Source organism: Bufo bufo, chromosome 3, assembly GCF_905171765.1.
Source record: "Bufo bufo chromosome 3, aBufBuf1.1, whole genome shotgun sequence".
Lineage (NCBI taxonomy): Eukaryota > Metazoa > Chordata > Amphibia > Anura > Bufonidae > Bufo > Bufo bufo.
Genome location: NC_053391.1, coordinates 187,163,049 through 187,185,911, shown reverse-complemented (window position 1 = coordinate 187,185,911; position 22,863 = coordinate 187,163,049). Strand labels below are relative to the sequence as shown.

Genomic DNA, 22,863 nt, shown 5'->3' with positions numbered 1-22,863 from the left:
TAATAGGGAGAGACTTCCCAGCACTGTGGCCTGCTACGAGAATTACCGATACCCATGAGACAGGGGTAACCCTAGCAGAGTGGCCCTGCTTAGGGGAAGACCAGAATCCTGGGAACCCGAGACCGAAGAGCCAGCAGTAGGGGTGACTGCTACTTCGGTGGAAGAGGGGGAGACATCCCCGCTAAGCGTGATGGTGGGAGACGTGGAGGACTTGCCACCGGGTCCTGAATTGGCAGACCTCAATGTCTCCGGGGATAATTTTGGTACCACCCAACGTTGGGACCCAACCCTATCCCGAGCCTGGGGAAATGTGTTAATAGTAGATGGTGAACCACAACAACCTGGGGCAGAGTCAGTGTTTCCCCGTTTTGTGGTTCATCAGGATATGTTGTATTGGGTAAACCAACTGTAGCCTATTTAACAGTTGGTGGTCCCAAGGCATATCGCAAACTCGTGTTAGATCTAGCCCACCAACACGTTCTCGGGGGTCACCTGGGGCTGCAGAAAACTCAGGATCGTATTCTACAGTGGTTTTACTGCATATTCAGAAAGGTGGAAGAGTTTTGTAAATCTTGCCCGAGCTGCCAGATAATTAGCCCCTAGCCACATTTCTGTAGTCCCCTCCGATTATCGAGGTACCGTTTGACCAAATAGCTATGGATCTCATAGGCCCAGTACCGAAGTCTGCCAGAGGGCATCAACACATCTTAGTCATTCTAGACTACGCCACTCGGTATCCGGAGGCGGTGCCACTGCGACATACCTCGGCCAAATTCATAGCTAAGAAGTTAATGGAAATGTTTTCCCGAGTAGGACTACCTAAAGAGGTTCTGACCGACCAGGGGACCCATTTTATGTCCAAGGTGATGAGGGAACTGTAAGTTGCTGCACATAAAACAAGTACGGACGTCCGTTTACCATCTGCAAACGGACGGTCTGGTAGAAAGGTTTAAACAAACATAAAAAAATATGTTGAAAAGGGTAGTGTCTAAAGATGGGAAGGACTGGGACCTCCTTCTGCCCTATCATGTTCGCAGTGCGAGAGGTACCCCAGGCCTCTACTGGGTTCTCGCCCTTCGAACTGCTATATGGCAGACACCCACGCGGTCTCTTGGACGTGGCCAAAGAGGCGTGGGAACAACAACCTACTCCACATAAAAGTATCATTGAATACGTTACCCATATGCAAGATCGGATAGAGACAGTGTTGCCTCTTGTTAGGGAGCATATAGAAGCTAGCCCAGAGTTGGGTCTATGAACAGCAGGCTCAGGTCCAGATCTTTAACCCGGCTGATCGGGTTTTGGGTCTGGTGCCGACCGTGGACAGTAAATTCTTGGCTAGGTGGCAGGGGCCCTATGAGGTACTCGAGAATATTGAAGATATAAACTACCAGGTACACCAGCCAGGGCGGCGAAAGCTGGAGCAGGTTTACCATGTGAATTTACTTAAACCATGGAAAGATAGGGAAACCTGTACTCAAGACAGCCCGCAGACGGGTTTTCTAGGAGAAGAGGTTCCGGCCCCTCTGTCTGATGCAAGAGAAGCGGCTGCCACAGTAAAAATTGCTGACAGCCTCTCCTCTAAACAGACTCAGGAGGCCAGGGAGTTCGTTAGTCGGAACACAGATGTGTTCTCAGACCTCCCTGGATGCACTTCCATAATCCAGCATGATATTGTCACTGAGCCTCAGGCAAAAGTCAGGTTAAAACCATACCAGGTACCAGAAGCTCGGCAACAAGCCATCTCGGAGGAAGTGCAGCTAATGTTGCAGCTACATAATTCCGGAGTCAAAAAGTGAGTGGGCTAGTCTTAAAGTATTGATACCCAAGCCAGACGGTACGTTGCGGTTTTGTAACGACTTTCGTAAACTTAACGATATTTCTAAGTTCGACGAGTATCCCATGCCCCGGGTGGATGTGCTAGTCGAGAAGTTAGGACAAGCACGGTACTTTTCTGTTTTGGACCTCACGAAAGGGTACTGGCAGGTGCCCTTAACGGAGGCTGCCAAAGAGAACTGCCTTCGTCACACCTGAGGGGCTGTATCACTATAAGGTCTTATCCTTTGGTCTGCATGGTGACCCCGCCACTTTTCAGCGACTTCTGGACATTGTGCTTCGTCCACATCGTTGGTAAGCTTCAGCTTACCTGGACGATATTGTCATCCACAGTACTGACTGGGAAAGTCACCTACCCAAAGTGCAGGCTGTGGTAGACTCCCTTCGAAAGGCTGGACTAATCGCTAACCCGAAAAAATGTGCAATAGGGTTAGAGGAGACAAAATACCTGTGGTATGTCATTGGGCGCGGAGTCATCGAACCCCTAGTAAACAAAATAGAGGCGATAAGAAATTGGCCCCGACCTGTCACCACTAGGCAAGTAAAGTCATTTCTGGGAATAGTGGGCTATTACATGAGGTTTGTTCCCCACTCTGCTACGGTGGCCACGCCATTGACAGGACTCTTGAAGGGACACAAGTCACTGATGGTTCGCTGGGATAATCGGGCGGAAGAGGCTTTCTCCGCTTTGAAGTCTGCCCTGTGTGGGTCGCCGGTTTTGGTAACGCCCGACTTCAAAAGGGAGTTTATAGTACAGACCGATGCCTCCAAAGTAGGCCTCGGTGCTGTAATGTCTCAGGAAGTCAACGGGGAGGAGCATACCATTGTCTTCTTCAGCCGTAAGAACACCCCAGCCGAGACCAGGTATAGTATAGTGGAGAGAGAGTGCCTGGCCATCAAGTGGGCACTCGAGTCTCTCCGCTATTATTTGTTGGGAAGAAAGTTCCGCCTGGTGACTGACTACTCCCCTCTCAAATGGAATAGCCAGGCCAAGGACAGAAATGCCAGTGTAACCCGATGGTTTCTGTCCTTACAAAACTTTACGTTTTTGGTGGAACACAGGGCAGGCCGGTTACAGGGAAACGCGGATGCCCTGTCCCGGGTACACTGTCTGGCTTGTGTTTACCCGTTCATACCTGTTTCCGCCAAATAGTGATTAAGGGGTGCCATATACCTTCTTCCACTCAGCCTTCTGCTTCTGCACCCTCCTCATGCTCTGTATCTGCACCCTCCTCACTCTCTACTGTGTGCACCCCCAAAGACACCACCACCACCACTCAAGGAGGTCTGGGAATTCCCATCCATTCCCAGACCTTATCGATGCACAGCCATTCTTGGCATCAGATGAGGAAGTGGAGGTAGCAACGGCCGCCACCCAGCGGTCTGACGACAGTACCCAGATCAGCCCAAGGAGTGTGGTCCCCGCTATTGCTGCCTACTCCGAGATCTCTAATGTCAGTGGTGGTGAAGGGCATCCCTGAACTATATGGCCACGTTCAGCGGCAAGTTAATATATCTCTGGCACACAGTGTCGGTGCCAAGATACATCTGACCACAGCATGTAACCCGTGGCACCCCTGTGGATTTGGTGTTACAGCCATGGATTGCATGCAGGCCTTCCTCTTCTTCTCCTCCTCCTACTCCATCCTCTGTCTCCTCCTCGGCTGACTCCTCTTTTTCCACTGCTACCGCCTCTTCCACTGCACCACCCAAGCTCCCAGAACCTATCGACATGCCAGGTGAGACGTTGCCCAGCTGTGCTGCGGCTGTTGTGCCCGGAAGTCAAGAGCCACACCGGTCCTGCACTCCTTTCAGCTCTGCGGTCACAGGTCGATCAGTGGATAACCCCGTACAGTTGGTAAAGTGGTGTGTGACAACGGTGCCAATCTGCTGAGCGCGCTGAAACAGGGCAAAATGACACACGTGCCGTGCATGGCACATGTCCTGAACTTAGTTGTGCTAAATACCCCGGGGTCCAGGACGTCTTGCGGCAGGCCAGGAAAAATCTCTGGCCATTTTAGAAGATTTTACACGGCCATGGCTCGCCTTGCTGACATTCAGCGGTGACACCACTTGCCCGTCAGACGTCTGATTTGTGACAGCCCGACGTGCTGGAACTCCACCTTGTATATGCTTGATAGATATGAACTCTGCGGCAGGACAGGTTCTGGGGAGCTTGTTTTTTTTTCACCGCGCCAGTGGCTGCTCATGCACGACGCATGCAGACTTCTGCGGCCATTTGATGAGATCACCAAACTGGTCAGTTGCATCCAGGGCGCCATCAGTGAAATCGTACTTTACGCCTTCTTGCTGGAGCGTGCATTGCGTCGTGTCATTGATCAAGCCCTCGAGGAGCAGGAGCTGGAAGATGAGGAAGTCACAATGCTAAATGAATTCCCAGGGGGGCTACTCCATCTGAGACAAGTCAGCAGGAGTCTGAAGAGGAGTCAGAGGAGGATGGTGGTTCGGGGGAGGGGAAGGAGGAGCAAGGTTTTAAACTTTTCGGGGATCCCTGGTGTTGTCTGTGGCTGGGGGGAGGAGACCAAGGACGACATTCTCCTAGGCGATGAGCAGGAGCCAGGGCGCTCCACCGCTTCCAATTTAGTGCAAATGGGGGCCTTAATGCCCCAGTGTTTGAAGAGGGACACCCGTATAAAAATCATAAAGGTCAAGGACCTGTACTGGGTGGCAACGTACTTAGACTCCTGGTACAAACACAAAATGGCGGACATGTTACCAGAGCATCACAGATGGCTGTCAGAATGCAGCATTTCCAGGCCTTGCATTCTGCATTCTGCTGTTGCAGGCACTGGCAGAGGAATTTCCACTCACAGCGAAACAGGTGCGCTTAACAATCCTACCGCGCCTGCAAAAAGAGGGCGGTTTGAAGATGTGTTGGTCACTTCGGATATGAAATCAATCTTACAACCAACCCATCGACAGCCGCCCTCCGGATCCAGCCTCAGGGAACGCCTAGACTGACAGGTGTCCGACGACATTGGGTTTAACGGCCGATGTGGAAGCTCTGAGAAGCGAGGAACCCCTTGACTACTGGGTGTGCAGGCTTGACCTGTGGCCAGAGCTGGCACAATTTGCCATGGAACTCTTGGCTTGCCCCTCGTCGAGTGTCCTGTCCGAAAGGACGTTCAGCGCAGCAGGGGGAATCGTGACCGATAAGCGCACTCGCCTAGCTCACGACAGTGTGGACTACCTCACATTTTAAAAAATGAATGAGGGATGAATCTCCGAGGAATTCAACACCTGTGATGACCACTTGTAATTGAATTTCTTAATGCCAGACCACACATATCCGCCACCACCCAGAATAAAGAATGGTCCTTGCCTTATGTATATACAGAGGCATAAAAGGCCTTTTATGTCGGGTGAATGCCTAATTTTTGGGGCCTGTACTTGCCGACAGTTAATTTTTATCCTGTGACCGCCTAATGTACCTCCAGCCACAGAATCCAAAGTTCTTTGCTCTCAGGTGAATGCCTATTGCCTAATTTTTGGGGCCTATACTGGCCGACATTTATATTTTTATCCTGTGACCGCCTAATGTACCTCCCGCCACAGATTTCAAAGTTCTTTGCTGTCAAGTGAATGCCTATTGCCTAATTTTTGGGGCCTATTCTGGCCAACAGTTACATCTTTATCCTGTGACCGCCTAATGTACCTCCAGCCACAGAATCCAAAGTTCTTTGCTGTCACAGGGTCATGGTATGGTGGTGTTATCCGGTCACTGTACAGAGGTGTTATCCGTTCAATGTATGGCGGTGGTATCCAATAACTGGATGGCCATAACTCTATCCCTTTCCCTGCCCACACCATCCTTTTTTAAGCCAGGCATAAGTGGGGAAAAAAATGCAGATTGCGGTGCTAAGGACCTTTGCGCCACAATCTGTGTCAGAAATACGCCTAACATAGATTTAATAAATGACCACCTAATTATATTATTATTTGGGGGTTGAGCTAATATCTTTAAATTATATAGATTCTAGTGTATTGTACTGTGCCCTGTATTTCCCAGTAGAAAAATGATCCTTGGGAAACACAGTCCTCATCTCTGACCACCAGGACCAGGTAGCGCTCTGTCAGTACATGGTGGCCTCCCCTCTCTGCTCTGCTGTGTACTGGTGCTTATTCTGACACTAGGGCTGGGTTCACATCCTATTTTGCCATCCATTTAATGCATACCAAAAATGTATGCGTTAACAGATGCCTCAGACTGATGCCGTACAGTGGCGTCTGTTCACCATACAGTTCCATAGTAGAAAAAAAAATTATGTTAACATATGCATTTTTTTACTGGACTCTGCAGGATACAAAAACGTGGAGTGCTGCACATTTGTATACTTCAAACCGATAGGAAATAAAATTCTTCTAGGCTGCAGCAGGGCACATTTTTGAGAGTTTCCCTTTAAGAAGCATAAAAATGGCCCCTGATTAAAATACATATTTTTGGGGGGGAATTTTTGCCAATGATCCCCCTCTGGTATGTCACTGTCCATGTTGTGGAACTATTTGTGCACCCATAGTTTGTATTTGGTGCCTGCAAATATGATCTGAAGGTTTTTCAAGTTCGCCTGCCATTAAAGTGAATGGGGCCCGTCGCGAACAAAACATTTGATCGCGAAAGCGCGTTCGCGAAACAATCCCGGCCGATGTTCGTCCATCACTACTCTAGACCACCAGAAATATAATTAGAAAAACTTCTAGCCCACCAGGAATATTATTTATAAAACCTCTAGACCACCAGGAATATTATTTATAAATCCTCTAAACCACCAGGAATATTATTTATAAATCCTTTGGACCACCAGGAATATTAATTATAAAACCTCTAGGCCACAAGGAATATTATTTATAAAACACCTATAGCACCAGGAATATAATTTATGAAATCACAGGATTTCACCCATGTTATTTAATAACCCATTAGACTCACAGGACGATTATGCACTTCCATACCTTTGCTTGCCAAGCATTAATACTTCCAGCCTTGTTAAGACGTGCCAATGACGCTAACCATGAACCTGAGTACCAGGAAGACTTGTGTGAAGAAGCTGTTATTTGTGCATCTTTGATGTTATTGTTCTCCATACCAAGTGGTGCAGAACAACCTACAAAGAATACATTTTAGGGAAATGTAGTTAGTAAAGTAGGGTGAAAGTAAAATTTTGTAATTTTCTTCTGGCTCTAATGCCTGAGTTGTCCAAAGAACAAGCATTTAATTTACATGAATTGCTACCTTGTATTTCACACCCAAGTAACTCCATGCGAAGAGCAGGCTGATTGTAGAACCTTGTAGCAATTAACCTGATGTATCGTGCTGCAATTGGTGGGTTAAACTGGTTTTCTTTTGTACTAGATGAGTCAGAATTGCCTTCAAAGAGCTGCAAGAGTAATAAAGTTTATTAGTATTTTGTTATATAATAGTAGGAATACTACTAATGGATTTCATCTTATATATTTAGCTGCAGTAAATTGCCCTATAATGTGTGTGGATATATACACTGTATTTTCAACTTTATAAGACGCACCTTTTTCCCCTCAAAAGTAGGGGGAAAATGGAAGTGTATCTTATAAAGCGAATAGTGAAATCTTACATGGATGACACTTCGCAGACCGTGCTGTGCTGCATAGGCATAGCGGCCTACGATGTACCAGTTACAGTAAAGCTCCGTCTCAGGGGGTGGGAGTAGGGGCTGGAGGCCGGCAACTGCTGTTGCACTGGCGGCGGGGCCCGGTGCAGTCACTATACTCCATTACATCGGTCACAGCTGTCTTCACATGTAAAGTATATACAGTTCATCTCCTTGTAGTGGTGCTGCTTTGTTAAACTAATCACCTGTGGTAGTACACACTATCAAAGCAGCGGGCAGGCCGGCAAGGTCAGGTCACTCACTCGGTTACTGAGTGAGTGACGTGACGCTGCCAGCCTGCCTGCTGCTTTGACACACAGCGGACATATTAATGACTGTAATACAGGAGGAAATCATTGGACACTAATGACTGTAACACATAGGGAAATGAGGGGAAACTAACACCAACATAAAGTGCCATATGTGTGTCATCCACAGATCCCCCATAACAGTGCCATTCACAGATCCCCCATAACAGTGTCATCCACAGACCTCCTATAACTGTCATCCACAGATCCCCCATAACAGTGCCATTCACAGATCCCCCATAACAGTGTCATCCACAGACCTCCTATAACTGTCATCCACAGATCCCCCCCCCCAAAACAGTGCATCATCCATAGATCCTCCCCATAAGTGTCATCCACAGATCCCCCATAACAGTATCATCTACAGATCCCTCATAACAGTGTGTCATCCACATATCCCCCATAACAGTGCGTCATTCACAGATCCCCCATAACAGTGTCATCTACAGACCCCCATTAGTTTAAAAAACCCACGAAAAGCACACCATTTGTTTTTTTTTCCATATTTTCCTCCTCAAAAACCTAGGTGCGTCTTATCATCAGGTGCGTCCTATAAAGCGAAAAATGTTTGCCTGAATGAGCATTTATACAACTTACCAACTGATTTTAAACGAAGACAGTTCCCACTTCATGCCTTCACCTTACAGATGGCAGCTGCATGTAAACAATACAGATATGATCTCCCGTCATACAAGTATTGAGGCTCTATATACCTCGCCTTGTGACGGATTTGAGTAAATAGACATAGTACCGTGTTTCCCCGAAAATAAGACATACCCATAAAATAAGCCATAACAAGATTTCGAAGTATTTGCGCAATATAAGCCATACCCCGAAGATAAGACATAGTGATTGGCTTGGCTAAGCGTACCGGCGCGGAGCGGTAAAGAATATGGGCAGCCCTTCTCATCTGCCCCATCATAATAGCTGCTATCTCGGAGGTGATGAGAGAGGTGCAGGCTGCCCCATCAACAAGGTTGGCTCCCCCTGTCAGGTCCTGTTCCTTCTGTGCGTGCTGCAAGCTGAGGCATAGAGGGAGAGATAGAAAGTGAACGTAAAAGTCTCCTCAGTGAAGTGAGGAGCAGGAAGTTCTGCTTTAGGTATTGTGTGTCCTCAGGGGGAAGAATAAAGCTGTGGCCAATGGTTCTAAATGAAATGGAGTCACAATAAATTCAGGATGGAATTCTGGGTTTAGAGAGTTATGACGATGTTCCAGAAGAAGACGACTTAACTGTATTTGAATAAATGTAGATTGTTGTACCATACTTAATAAAAATAAGACATCCCCTGAAAATAAGCCATAGTGTATATACTTGAGGAAAAATAAATATAAGACAGTTTCTTATTTTCGGGGAAACACGGCACTATACAAATACTTAATATTAGGCCAGTCATATGGCCATTGAAAGTATAAGATCTATGCAGAGTAGGGGCATCCTTTGACTGAGCCAGCACCTCAGTATTTACACAGGGTCTTACAAAACACATCCACCACTTATAGTCAAAAAAACTATCCTTGAGTCACTGTCTTCTGGCAGGGTTAAACAATGCATGCCATTACTAGCTAATTCATGCCTGACTTTCAGAGCTCTAAACAAAGCAAGGTGATAAAACCATAATGGCAACCATATTGGTGTTTTCCCAGAAATCTAAGAAATGATTCAAAAGATTCTCTTCTTTTTGAGAAATCTGGACAAGTAACAAGAACATTTCAGGTGGGAATCTGGTGACAAAGTTAAATATGATGTATTAGGTCATAACTTTTTGATAAAAAGTAATGAAAGAATTCAAAACCTTTACCTTATGTATTGTCGTGCTGTTCCCTTTGAAAACATTCCACTTTCTCTTATCTTTACTATATGCAATAAAAAACTCCTTGATAAAATACTGTGTAAAATATTTACTTGCTCCTTGCGTTTGTATTCCAGAGATTAAGAACATTTTTTGCAGATCAACCTAGAATATAACAAGGGCATACATTTATTTTTACATTATATTTAGAGATGAGAGAATCCAATCCCACGAAGTGGAGTTCGATCTGAATTTCAGGATAAATTTGATTTGCCTCAAAGCCGAATTTCCTCGTGCTTCGTGTCAGCGAATCAATTTAACCACCTCAGCCCCCAGTGCTTAAACACCCTGAAAGACCAGGCCACTTTTTACACTTCTGACCTACACTACTTTCACCGTTTATTGCTCGGTCATGCAACTTACCACCCAAATGAATTTTACCTCCTTTTCTTCTCACTAATAGAGCTTTCATTTGGTGGTATTTCATTGCTGCTGACATTTTTACTTTTTTTGTTATTAATCGAAATTTAACGATTTTTTTGCAAAAAAATGACATTTTTCACTTTCAGTTGTAAAATTTTGCAAAAAAAACGACATCCATATAGAAATTTTGCTCTAAATTTATAGTTCTACATGTCTTTGATAAAAAAAAAATGTTTGGGTAAAAAAAAAATGGTTTGGGTAAAAGTTATAGCGTTTACAAACTATGGTACAAAAATGTGAATTTCCGCTTTTTGAAGCAGCTCTGACTTTCTGAGCACCTGTCATGTTTCCTGAGGTTCTACAATGCCCAGACAGTACAAACACCCCACAAATGACCCCATTTCTGAAAGTACACACCCTAAGGTATTCGCTGATGGGCATAGTGAGTTCATAGAACTTTTTATTTTTTGTCACAAGTTAGCGGAAAATGATGATTTTTTTTTTTTTTTTTTTTTTTCCTTACAAAGTCTCATATTCCACTAACTTGTGACAAAAAATAAAAACTTCTATGAACTCACTATGCCCATCAGCGAATACCTTGGGGTCTCTTCTTTCCAAAATGGGGTCACTTGTGGGGTAGTTATACTGCCCTGGCATTCTAGGGGCCCAAATGTGTGGTAAGGAGTTTGAAATCAAATTCAGGAAAAAATGACCTGTGAAATCCGAAAGGTGCTCTTTGGAATATGGGCCCCTTTGCCCACCTAGGCTGCAAAAAAGTGTCACACATCTGGTATCTCCGTACTCAGGAGAAGGTGGGGAATGTGTTTTGGGGTGTCATTTTATATATACCCATGCTGGGTGAGAGAAATATCTTGGCAAAAGACAACTTTTCCCATTTTTTTATACAAAGTTGTCATTTGACCAAGATATTTATCTCACCCAGCATGGGTATATGTAAAAAGACACCCCAAAACACATTCCTCAACTTCTCCTGAGTACGGGGATACCAGATGTGTGACACTTTTTTGCAGCCTAGGTGGGCAAAGGGGCCCATATTCCAAAGAGCACCTTTCGGATTTCACTCCTCATTTTTTCCTGAATTTGATTTCAAACTCCTTACCACACATTTGGGCCCCTAGAATACCAGGGCAGTATAACTACCCCACAAGTGACCCCATTTTGGAAAGAAGACACCCCAAGGTATTCCGTGAGGGGCATGGCGAGTTCCTAGAATTTTTTATTTTTTGTCACAAGTTAGTGGAAAATGATGATTTTTTTTTTTTTTTTTTTTTTTCATACAAAGTCTCATATTCCACAAACTTGTGACAAAAAATAAAAACTTCCATGAACTCACTATGCCCATCAGCGAATACCTTGGGGTCTCTTCTTTCCAAAATGGGGTCACTTGTGTGGTAGTTATACTGCCCTGGCATTCTAGGGGCCCAAATGTGTGGTAAGTAGGTAAATGACCTGTGAAATCCGAAAGGTGCTCTTTGGAATGTGGGCCCCTTTGCCCACCTAGGCTGCAAAAAAGTGTCACACATCTGGTATCTCTGTATTCAGGAGAAGTTGAGGAATGTGTTTTGGGGTGTCTTTTTACATATACCCATGCTGGGTGAGATAAATATCTTGGTCAAATGCCAACTTTGTATAAAAAAAATGGGAAAAGTTGTCTTTTGCCAAGATATTTCTCTCACCCAGCATGGGTATATGTAAAATGACACCCCAGAACACATTCCCCAACTTCTCCCGATTACGGAGATACCAGATGTGTGACACTTTTTTGCAGCCGAGGTGGGCAAAGGGGCCCATATTCAAAAGAGCACCTTTCGGATTTCACAGGTCATTTTTTACAGAATTTGATTTCAAACTCCTTACCACACATTTGGGCCCCTAGAATGCCAGGGCAGTATAACTACCCCACAAGTGACCCCATTTTGGAAAGAAGAGACCCCAAGGTATTCGCTGATGGGCAAAGTGAGTTCATGGAAGTTTTTATTTTTTGTCACAAGTTAGTGGAATATGAGACTTTGTATGAAAAAAAAAAAAAAAAAAAAAATAAGCATTTTCCACTAACTTGTGACAAAAAATAAAAAATTCTAGGAACTCGCCATGCCCCTCACAGAATACCTTGGGGTGTCTTCTTTCCAAAATGGGGTCACTTGTGGGGTAGTTATACTGCCCTGGCATTTTCCAGGGGCCCTAATGTGTGGTAAGTAGGTAAATGACCTGTGAAATCCTAAAGGTGCTCTTTGGAATATGGGCCCCTTTGCCCACCTAGGCTGCAAAAAAGTGTCACACATGTGGTATCGCCGTATTCAGGAGAAGTTGGGGAATGTGTTTTGGGGTGTCATTTTACATATACCCATGCTGGGTGAGAGAAATATCTTGGCAAAAGACAACTTTTCCCATTTTTTTATACAAAGTTGGCATTTGACCAAGATATTTCTCTCACCCAGCATGGGTATATGTAAAATGACACCCCAAAACACATTCCCCAACTTCTCCTGAGTACGGCGATACCAGATGTGTGACACTTTTTTGCAGCCTAGATGCGCAAAGGTGCCCAAATTCCTTTTAGGAGGGCATTTTTAGACATTTGGATACCAGACTTCTTCTCACGCTTTGGGGCCCCTAGAATGCCAGGGCAGTATAAATACCCCACATGTGACCCCATTTTGGAAAGAAGACACCCCAAGGTATTCAATGAGGGGCATGGCGAGTTCATAGAAATTTTTTTTTTTTGGCACAAGTTAGCGGAAATTGATATTTTTAATTTTTTTCTCACAAAGTCTCCCGTTCCGCTAACTTGGGACAAAAATTTCAATCTTTCATGGACTCAATATGCCCCTCACGGAATACCTGGGGGTGTCTTCTTTCCGAAATGGGGTCACATGTGGGGTATTTATACTGCCCTGGCATTCTAGGGGCCCTAAAGCGTGAGAAGAAGTCTGGAATATAAATGTCTAAAAAAATTTACGCATTTGGATTCCGTGAGGGGTATGGTGAGTTCATGTGAGATTTTATTTTTTGACACAAGTTAGTGGAATATGAGACTTTGTAAGAAAAAAAAAAAAAAATTCTGCTAACTTGGGCCAAAAAAATATCTGAATGGAGCCTTACAGAGGGGTGCTAAATGACAGGGGGGTGATAAATGACAGGGGGGTGATCAATGACAGGGGGGTGATCAATGACAGGGGGGTGATCAGGGAGTCTATATGGGGTGATAACCACAGTCATTGATCACGCCCGTGTAAGGCTTCATTCAGACGTCCGGATGCGTTTTGCGGATCCGATCCATCTATCAGTGCATCCGTAAAAATCATGCGGACATCTGAATGGAGCTTTACAGGGGGGTAATCAATGACAGGGGGGTGATCAATGACAGGGGGGTGATCAGGGAGTCTATATGGGGTGATCACCACAGTCATTGATCATGCCCCTGTAAGGCTTCATTCAGACGTCCGGATGCGTTTTGCGGATCGGATCCATCTATCAGTGCATCCGTAAAAATCATGCGGACATCTGAATGGAGCTTTACAGGGGGGTAATCAATGACAGGGGGGTAATCAATGACAGGGGGGTGATCAGGGAGTCTATATGGGGTGATCACCACAGTCATTGATCATGCCCCTGTAAGGCTTCATTCAGACGTCCGGATGCGTTTTGCGGATCGGATCCATCTATCAGTGCATCCGTAAAAATCATGCGGACATCTGAATGGAGCTTTACAGGGGGGTAATCAATGACAGGGGGGTGATCACCACAGTCATTGATCATGCCCCTGTAAGGCTTCATTCAGACGACCGGATGCGTTTTGCGGATCCGATCCATGTATCAGTGCATCCGTAAAAATCATGCGGACATCTGAATGGAGCTTTACAGGGGGGTGATCAGGGAGTCTATATGGGGTGATCACCACAGTCATTGATCATGCCCCTGTAAGGCTTCATTCAGACGTCCGGATGCGTTTTGCGGATCCGATCCATCTATCAGTGGATCCGTAAAAATCATGCGGACATCTGAATGGAGCTTTACAGGGGGGTAATCAATGACAGGGGGGTAATCAATGACAGGGGGGTGATCAGGGAGTCTATATGGGGTGATCACCACAGTCATTGATCATGCCCCTGTAAGGCTTCATTCAGACGTCCGGATGCGTTTTGCGGATCCGATCCATCTATCAGTGCATCCGTAAAAATCATGCGGACATCTGAATGGAGCTTTACAGGGGGGTAATCAATGACAGGGGGGTGATCACCACAGTCATTGATCATGCCCCTGTAAGGCTTCATTCAGACGACCGGATGCGTTTTGCGGATCCGATCCATGTATCAGTGCATCCGTAAAAATCATGCGGACATCTGAATGGAGCTTTACAGGGGGGTAATCAATGACAGGGGGGTAATCAATGACAGGGGGGTGATCAGGGAGTCTATATGGGGTGATCACCACAGTCATTGATCACGCCCCTGTAAGGCTTCATTCAGACGTCCGGATGCGTTTTGCGGATCCGATCCATCTATCAGTGGATCCGTAAAAATCATGCGGACGTCTGAATGGAGCTTTACAGGGGGTTGATCAATGACAGGGGGGTAATCAATGACAGGGGGGTGATCAGGGAGTCTATATGGGGTGATCAGGGGTGATTAGGGGTGATCAGGGGCTAATAAGGGGTTAATAAGTGATGGGGGGGGGGGTGTAGTGTAGTGTAGTGGTGCTTGGTGCTACTTTACTGAGCTACCTGTGTCCTCTGGTGGTCGATCCAAACAAAGGGGACCACCAGAGGACCAGGTAGCAGGTATATTAGACGCTGTTATCAAAACAGCGTCTAATATACCTGTTAGGGGTTAAAAAAAACACATCTCCAGCCTGCCAGCGAACGATCGCCGCTGGCAGGCTGGAGATCAACTCTCTTACCTTCCGTTCCTGTGAGCGCGCGCGCCTGTGTGCGCGCGTTCACAGGAAATCTCGCGTCTCGCGAGATGACGCGTATATGCGTGACTGTGCGCAGCGCTGCCACCTCCGGAACGCGATCCTGCGTTAGGCGGTCCGGAGGTGGTTAACCTGAAATAGTGTAAAAATCAAAAAAATTCAAACTTACCTCCTCAATTTGCTTGCGACGGGCCGCCAGCCTCAATCTTGATTTAACATCTCGGCCGAAATCCTGTGCGTGGTGACGTATGACGTCACCACGCCGGCCTGTGTGATGACGTAATCTCACGCCGTGCAAGATTTCGCTCCAGATCTTCAAGCGAGATGGCGGCAGCGACCGGCCCGTCGCGAGCAAATGGAGGCGGTAAGTTTGATAAAAAAAATGTTTGTATTGTTAATTTTACACTGAGGGGCAAAATGACGGGGGTAGCGCTATCGCAGCTCCCTGTCATTGCACCCGCTACTTACAAAGAAATGCGCTTTGTGACAAAGTAATTGATCACGCAGCAAAATTTTTTGTAAAATTCTAATCGAACTTTTCAATTATTCGCTCATCTCTAATAATATTATATATACCTAAAGTAAGAAATATGGCAATGGAACTGGTATCTTGAAATAGAAAGACTTTGTAAATGTAAGGGCTCATGCACACGACCGTATGTATTTTGGATGACGTCAGTGTGCATTATGTATTTTGGGAACGGAACAGCTGGCCCCTAATAGAATAGAAGTATCCTTGTCCGTAAAGCGTACAATAATAGGACATGTTCTATTTTTTTGCGGAATGGAAATACGGGCATACGGAAACGGAATGCACACGGAGTAACTTCCACTTTTTTGCGGACCCATTGAAGAGAATGTTTCCGCATACGGTCCACAAAAAAAACGGAACGGACACGGAAAGAAAACACGTTTGTGTGCATGAGCCCTAAATCAGTAAAATAGGTTGTCTGGTTGTTTAAAATTGATGGTCAATAGGTTTGGATAAACCATCAATTATAAAGAACTGGATATTTCCTGTAATAAAGATTCAATGAGACGAGGTCTTTGAAGACGTTTTTTGTTTTTGAAGCCCTTCAGTCTCAGATGCCGTCTGATGGTTATGGGGCTGCAGTCAGCACCAGTAAGGGCCTTAATTTGGGTCAAGGATCGTCCAGTGTCTTGACGGACAGCCAATTGGATCCTCCGGCTTAGTGCTGATGAAATTTTTTGGGGTCTTCAACTTGACTTTTTTGTTCCATAACCCTCAAGTCCATTTAAGAAATTCCAAATGACTGTCTTACTTCGTCCCACCTCAGCAGCGATGGCGCGCTGTGAGAGACCCTGCTTATGCAGTTTAACAACCCAACCACGTTCAAAAAGGGAGAGTTTTTTTTGCTTTTGCCATGACAACGTGTGACTACCTGACAGAAAATGACAATGAATCCACATCTTTGCACAGATTTGACCTTTTAAAGGCATGTGGTCCTAAAATTTGGATCAGCTGAAAAACAGCCTGTTTCAGTTTAATCGTTATTTTCAATTAATTGAATGCTCAAAAAATGTTTTGTCTCACTCTCATTTCTTCTTGTTGCATGTTGAAGCTCTACTTGCAACCTTGTTAAGATCCAACAATGTAAAATAAGATTTTTTGCCATTTTTCAAGTGGTCTTAAACTTTTGATCAGGACTGTATATGTAAAGTAGGTGACAGACTCCCTTAAAGATTGCTGCTTGCTTTCATTGAATGCAAACAAAACAACATTAATATATTCAGAGGCTGAAAATTGGTCTCCTTGACCTAGTTCTGCACACACATCTAAGATAGTGACTACATATTAGTCTAGAAATAAGCTCTTCGCCTAGAGTCCAGGGCAGGTGAGGCTACTTTCACATTAGCATTTTTTGCGGATCCGTCATGGATCTGCAAAAACGCTTCCGTTACCATAATAAAACCGCATACATCCGTCATGAACGGATCCAGCATTATGCCTTCTATAGCCATGACGGATCTGTCATGACGGATCCGTTTTCTATTGTGTACATTGTGTGCCAGGACAGATCCGTCTTGATCCGTATCACATCACGGACAGAAAAACGCTGCTTGCAGCGTTATTCTGTCCGCGATGGGAGTGCAACCAAACGGAACGGAATGCATTTTGGTGCTCTCCGTTTCATTCAGTTCAGTTCTGTCCCATTGACAATGAATGGGAACAAAACGGAAGCATTTTCTGCCGCTATTGAGATCCTATGACAGATCTCAATAGCGGAATTGAAACTCAATAGCGGAATTGCTAATGTGAAAGTAGCCTGAGATGTTTGCAGCTTTTGTGTATAAGGGTGCATTCACACGACCGTATGTATTTTGTGGTCCGCAAAAAATATGGATGACGTCCGTTTAACATTCGTGTTGCATCAGTTTTTTTTCCGGACCTGTTGTAACAATGCCTATGCTTGTCCGCAAAATGGACAAGAATAGGACATGTTATATCTTTTTTGCGGGACTGCAGAATGGACATATGGATGCAGACAGCACACTGTGTGCTGCCCTTTTTGTTTGCGGACCCATAGCAATGAATGGGTCCGTGTGCAATCCGCAAAAGAATGAGATGTGGACAAAAATACGGTTGTATGAATGGGGCCTGATGGTCACAGGACACTGTATCAAACCATTGGCTTAGAGAAGGACTAGACAATTCAGATTTTCAGATTCTTAATGCAGGCAAAAATGTTTCCATTCACACACTGCAAGTAGAAATTTTGATAATGGAGAGTGACTGAACAATAAATGATTTCAGCAATTAAAAAATACCTGGATCCATGGCAGTGAGGATTTATTCAGATGCGCGCTCCATGCGTTGTATGATCCCACGTTGTTCAATCTGGCTAGATTAGGCTCCCAGGGATCTATGAAAGATAAATAAAGGAAATATGACTTTGTTTTCATACTGACATTGTTCTGAACCTTAAGAATGCAATTTTTTTTGCAATCACAAGCTTATGACTTTTTTCACCAAAGGGAATCATTGACGTTATAGCAGTTGCAATTTTAATTTTTGAATTTTAATATTTAAGATTATCCTCCTCCTCCTTCCAGACAGGGTCAGGAAGCTTCAAAAAGGGCCCACCTCATTGCCATCCTCAGTGTCTATCTGTCCCTGCCTGGCGGAGGAGCAGGAGGAGTCACTGTGCCTCAGTTCGGGGGCGATAAGAAGAAGGGACGAAGTGGAAAACTGGGACCGCATCTTCGGGTGCCGGCAGCTTACCTTGGGCAAGTAAGCTCCGTCTCGGTGTGCCTGCCGCGGTCATTATTCCCTGCTTGTGCGCCAGTAAGGCATCCGGACACTCAAAAGGAGTTCCCCCGGATCCTATTGGCCGCACGGTGCCCGAGAATCTCGGCTCCGGTGGGTGACGTCATGCGAGGTCCTGATGGGGCTGTCCACAGCGAATGGCAGGTGGATGACGTCGGGAGTTACCTTACTTCCGGCGATGGGCTTTAAAATCTGGCGCGCTGGTCAAGAAGAATGTCATCCTCTGACCAGCAGAATCTACTGTAGTCCTCTGAGCCATCGACTTCTTGCAGCATGGAACAGGAGGAGAGTACTGAGCAACCTGTCAGCTTGACAGTAAAACTTCAGAATGGTAGAAGTTGTGAGCATTGGACTGCACAGTTTTTTCTTTAATATGTCTTTTCTTTCTTTCCCTTGTACGATAAGAGTGACAAGGATATGTCTGTGAAAGCCAAAATAGTACAGAAATCTAAGACTCTTAGATGTGGTGTGTGTGCAACCAGGCTTCCAGATAATTACTCCAAAAAGCTATGTAAAAAATTTACTGACGCAACATAGTTAGAAAGGAAGTACCTTCTTTAAGAGATGAAATGAAGGGCATGATAAGGCACTAAGTTCCGCCTTGGTGGATTTTTCTCCAGCTTAGAGTCACCAATCTACCTCTAAGCATAGGTCTAGGAAGATTTTCCTGAACAGGATGAAAAAACTAGTGATTCTGATGCTGATAGCGATTTTAGAAAGTATCTATTTTTCTCTGAAGACATTAAGGAATTGTTAAAAGCTGTCAGTCACAATGGAAATTAAAGAAGAAAAAGTTCAGAGGTCTGCTCTGGACGAAATGTTTTCAGGTTTAGAGGAAAAGAAAAAGAGGGTACTCCCGGTACATAAAAACCTTCATTCTTTAATTTTAAGAGAATGGAAAAACCCGGATAGGAAGGTCTTCTTGCCTAGAACCATTAAAAAGAGACTGCCCTTTGACGATGAGGATTTAAAGGATAACTGTCTTTTTTTTTTTTTTTTTTGGAGTATTGGATTGTGGTGATTAATATCTCCTTGGTGGCCCTATTTAAACTTTTCACTGTGTATTTAATTACCCCTTAATTCAACAGTTTAGTTCCCTCTACTGCCTACTTTTACCTCTGCTTAAAATCTGGTTGCTATGCAGGTCCGTCCTCTGTGTTGAAGGACGGAGGACGCAAAAGCACGCAGCCTGCAAGGTCAGATTACAGACAGCCAGGGACTGTAGGTAAATGATTAAAGCCAGGTCCTCCCCAGCAGCTGATAACAGTGCCTGGGCTGTGTGCACTTCTCCCTGTCCCTGCACTTGGCAGACACTCCCTCACTCAGCAGAGCTGGAGGATGCAGAGTTGGAGCAGCGCAGACCAGGGAAGGGAGATCTGCCGTCTGCTCAGTGTATAAATGAAAGCAACATGTGGTAAGAGGACCCCTCTGTGCTGCAGGAGATTAACCCTTTAGGGGGAGGGCTCTGGTTACTGACACTTTTGGGGGGCTATTGTTACTGGCTAGTGAGGGCAGGCGGGATTAGCCTCAGGGTGAGGGCAGTGGCGGCCATCTTAACTGAATTGTGAAATTACATTTTTATGCAGACTGGTTGCTAAGGGCTGAATCTTATTAAATATGGGGTAAGTCAGTCTAATAGTAACTGATTCTGGAATATCATGTTATTAGCAACTACATATATGAAAATTGAAATTAGGGTCTAAATGTGACAGTTATCCTTTAAATACAATCCTAAATTGTCCCAAAATCGATGCTTCCCTTTCCAAATTGGCAAAGGGTACATCCTGAGGATACAGGATCTCTACGTAATCCTATGGATAAAAAAAGTGGATGCAAACCTCAAAAAAAACTTGGGACGTGGCTGCATCACTTTTCAAACCCAATATTGCGGCCACTTCGGTAGCTAGGTCCTTGAAAAGCTGGTTAGTTCATTTAGAAGACTTATTAAAATCAAATACACCATATGAACAGTTTGCAGATTCCTTTCCACTACTGTTAAAGGCAGTGGATTTCTTATTTGACACTACAGCGGACTCAGTCAGACTTACTGCAAGGACAACGGCTCTGGCCAATAGCTCTAGGAGAGCGCTATGGTTAAAATCGTGGTCGGGGAATATTAGCTCCAAAGCCAGATTATGTAATTTTCCATTCTACGGAGAGTTTCTTTTTGGGAAAGATTTAGAAAAAATTCTGGAGAAGGCTTCTGATTCAAAGAAAAGTTTCCCAGAAGATAAAAAGAAAAGAAAAGCTCCTTTTTATCGTTTTAAAAAAAACAGATCGGTTTCAAAATAAAAAAGGGAAAACAGACAGTTGGAAATCTACCAAACAAAATAAAGGAAAGGGTTTTTTATTCAACTCTCGTGATAACGACTCATCCAAGAAATGACGCAAGAGATCCGGTGGGGGGAAGATTGAGAAAGTTTGTAGAATCCTGGAAAAAAAATTCTCCAAACCCTTGGTTGATGGATATTCTTTGCCAGGGTTACAAGGTTCCCCCACAACATTTGTGAACACTCCAGTCCAAAACTCAGGGTCTCTTCAACTTCGTCTGGAGCAGGGGATTCTGGAAGTTCTGGTACCAGTACCGACAAATCAAATCGGTCTGGGTTACTACTCTACGGTATTCATGGTATCCAAACCCAGCGGGAAAATACTTTAATCATAAACCTCCAAAAATTAAACAAGTCAATAAAATACGAAAGGTTCAAAATGGAATTGATCAAATTCACGGCCAGTGTTCTACAGGAAGGTGTATTTTTAGCGTCAATAGATCTAAAAGACGCATATTTCCATATACCCATTCACCAAGATTCCCAACAATACTTAAGAATAGCGGTGTGGATTCAGGACCAGCTAAAACTCTTCCAATTTCAGGCTCTTCCCTTCGGTATAACGACAGTGCCCAGACTTTTCACAAAAATTATGTTGGAAACATTAACGCCTCTGAGAAAAGAAAACGTCTTAATAATACCATATTTGGACAATCTTTTAATAGTGGGCGATACCAAAATAGACCCCGAAAACAATCTTTTGAAAACCAGAGACAGATTGAGGAACCTGGGATGGATCATAAATTGGGAGAAATCCCAGATTCTTCCCACACAAAAGATAGTGTTCCTGGGAATACTGTTGGATTTAGTCAATCAGATGTGTTTTTTGCCGGAGGACAAGATACAAAAGATTCAATCACAAATAAGAGTTTTCAGGGGCGGATTATCTAAGTTGCAAAAAATTGGATCCAGGGGGAGTGGAGTCTAAAAAAGGAGATATTCGACTCTCTTGTCAATAGATGGGGTACTCCACAAATAGATTTACTGGCAAACAAAAACTATGCAAAGTTGCCAGTTTACTTCTCGCTGGATCCAACGGACATAAAGAGTGCGGGAACAGATGCTCTTGTGATCCGGTGGAGTTTTCATGTTGCTTATTGCTTCCCACCACTGCCTCTAATTCCGAGAGTCCTGAGGAAGATAAGAGAGGACAGAGCGAAAGTAATCCTGATGGTACCAAACTGGCCGAGGAAATCATGGTATCCACTTCTGTCAAGAATGACCAAAAAGGAACCCTGGGTTCTACCGTGGTCTGAGGATCTTCTAACACAAGGCCCGATATTCCATCCCAAAGCAGTAAGTTTACACCAGTCAGCCTGGATCAGTCAATACCATGCTAGCCAGCAAGAAAAGAGTGACTAATAGGATATACCAAAAAATCTGGAAAAAATACATTTCTTGGTGTTCTCAAAATCCACACTACAGGGTGGATTGGATATTGATGCTAAGATGGACCTCTCATACAGGAGAAAGGTTCTTCAGGCGGTTGTCCCACCCTAAGTTATTATCCAGTAGTTCTCATTGTAAGGTGCCGTCATGAAGATGAGGGGAAAAAATGAATTAGTCTTACCGGCAATTCCCTTTTTATAAAAACCTCCCCCCCCTAAAAAAAAAAGTGTATATATATACAAGAAGAAAACTTATCATATAATACAATAATACGTTTCGGTAGTTATATATATGAAGTTTAATATATATAGCTAGTTGACTTTTGTTAAAGAACAGAAGTTGTGTGGTATGAATGTTGAAATTTAGGGCCCGAGGATGGCAAGGAGGTGGGCCCTTTTTTGAAGCTTCCTGTCCCTGCCTGAAAGGAGGAGAAGGACAATCTCATTGTAAGGTGCCGTCATGGAGGTTTCGTAAAAAGGGAATTACTGGTAAGACTAATTCAGTTTTTTAATTTTCATTTTTCTGTGATGTTTTGATCTATGTTGTCATGGAGCTGTAACCTAAGTATTTAATAGTGATAATTCGGGCAATGTAGGTGACGGCTTTTTAGTCCTAATCTTATTTTCCAAGACTTACCTATATAATGTGATGCTGTAATCTGCTCATCGGATATTGTTCTGCTTGCCAGGCCAAGTGGAAAGTTACAACCTGAGCAAAAAAAAACGACACAGAAGTAATACAAAATTTTTAACTCATGGAAGAGATTATGGGAGTCATTTATCAAACTGGTGTAAAGTAGAACTGGTTTAGTTGCCGATAGCAACCAATCAGATTCCACCTTTCATTTTGGACAGCTCCTTTGGAAAATGAAAGGAGGAATCTGATTGGTTGCTATGGACAACTAAGCCAGTTCTACT

At 44.3% G+C, this 22,863-nt stretch overlaps 1 protein-coding gene across 1 annotated transcript in view; it reads right to left on the bottom strand.

Moving 5' to 3' along the window:
* F5 (coagulation factor V) overlaps positions 1-22,863 on the bottom strand; it is a 158,402-nt gene that overhangs the window by 3,915 nt on the left and 131,624 nt on the right. Inside the window, exons 20-24 of the mRNA XM_040423826.1 lie at positions 22,583-22,654; positions 17,729-17,823; positions 9,590-9,745; positions 7,088-7,232; positions 6,808-6,959 (exon numbers count right to left, since the gene is read on the bottom strand). Of these exons, the coding sequence (XP_040279760.1) occupies positions 6,808-6,959; positions 7,088-7,232; positions 9,590-9,745; positions 17,729-17,823; positions 22,583-22,654 (620 nt within the window). The remainder of the gene's footprint in view (positions 1-6,807; positions 6,960-7,087; positions 7,233-9,589; positions 9,746-17,728; positions 17,824-22,582; positions 22,655-22,863) is intronic.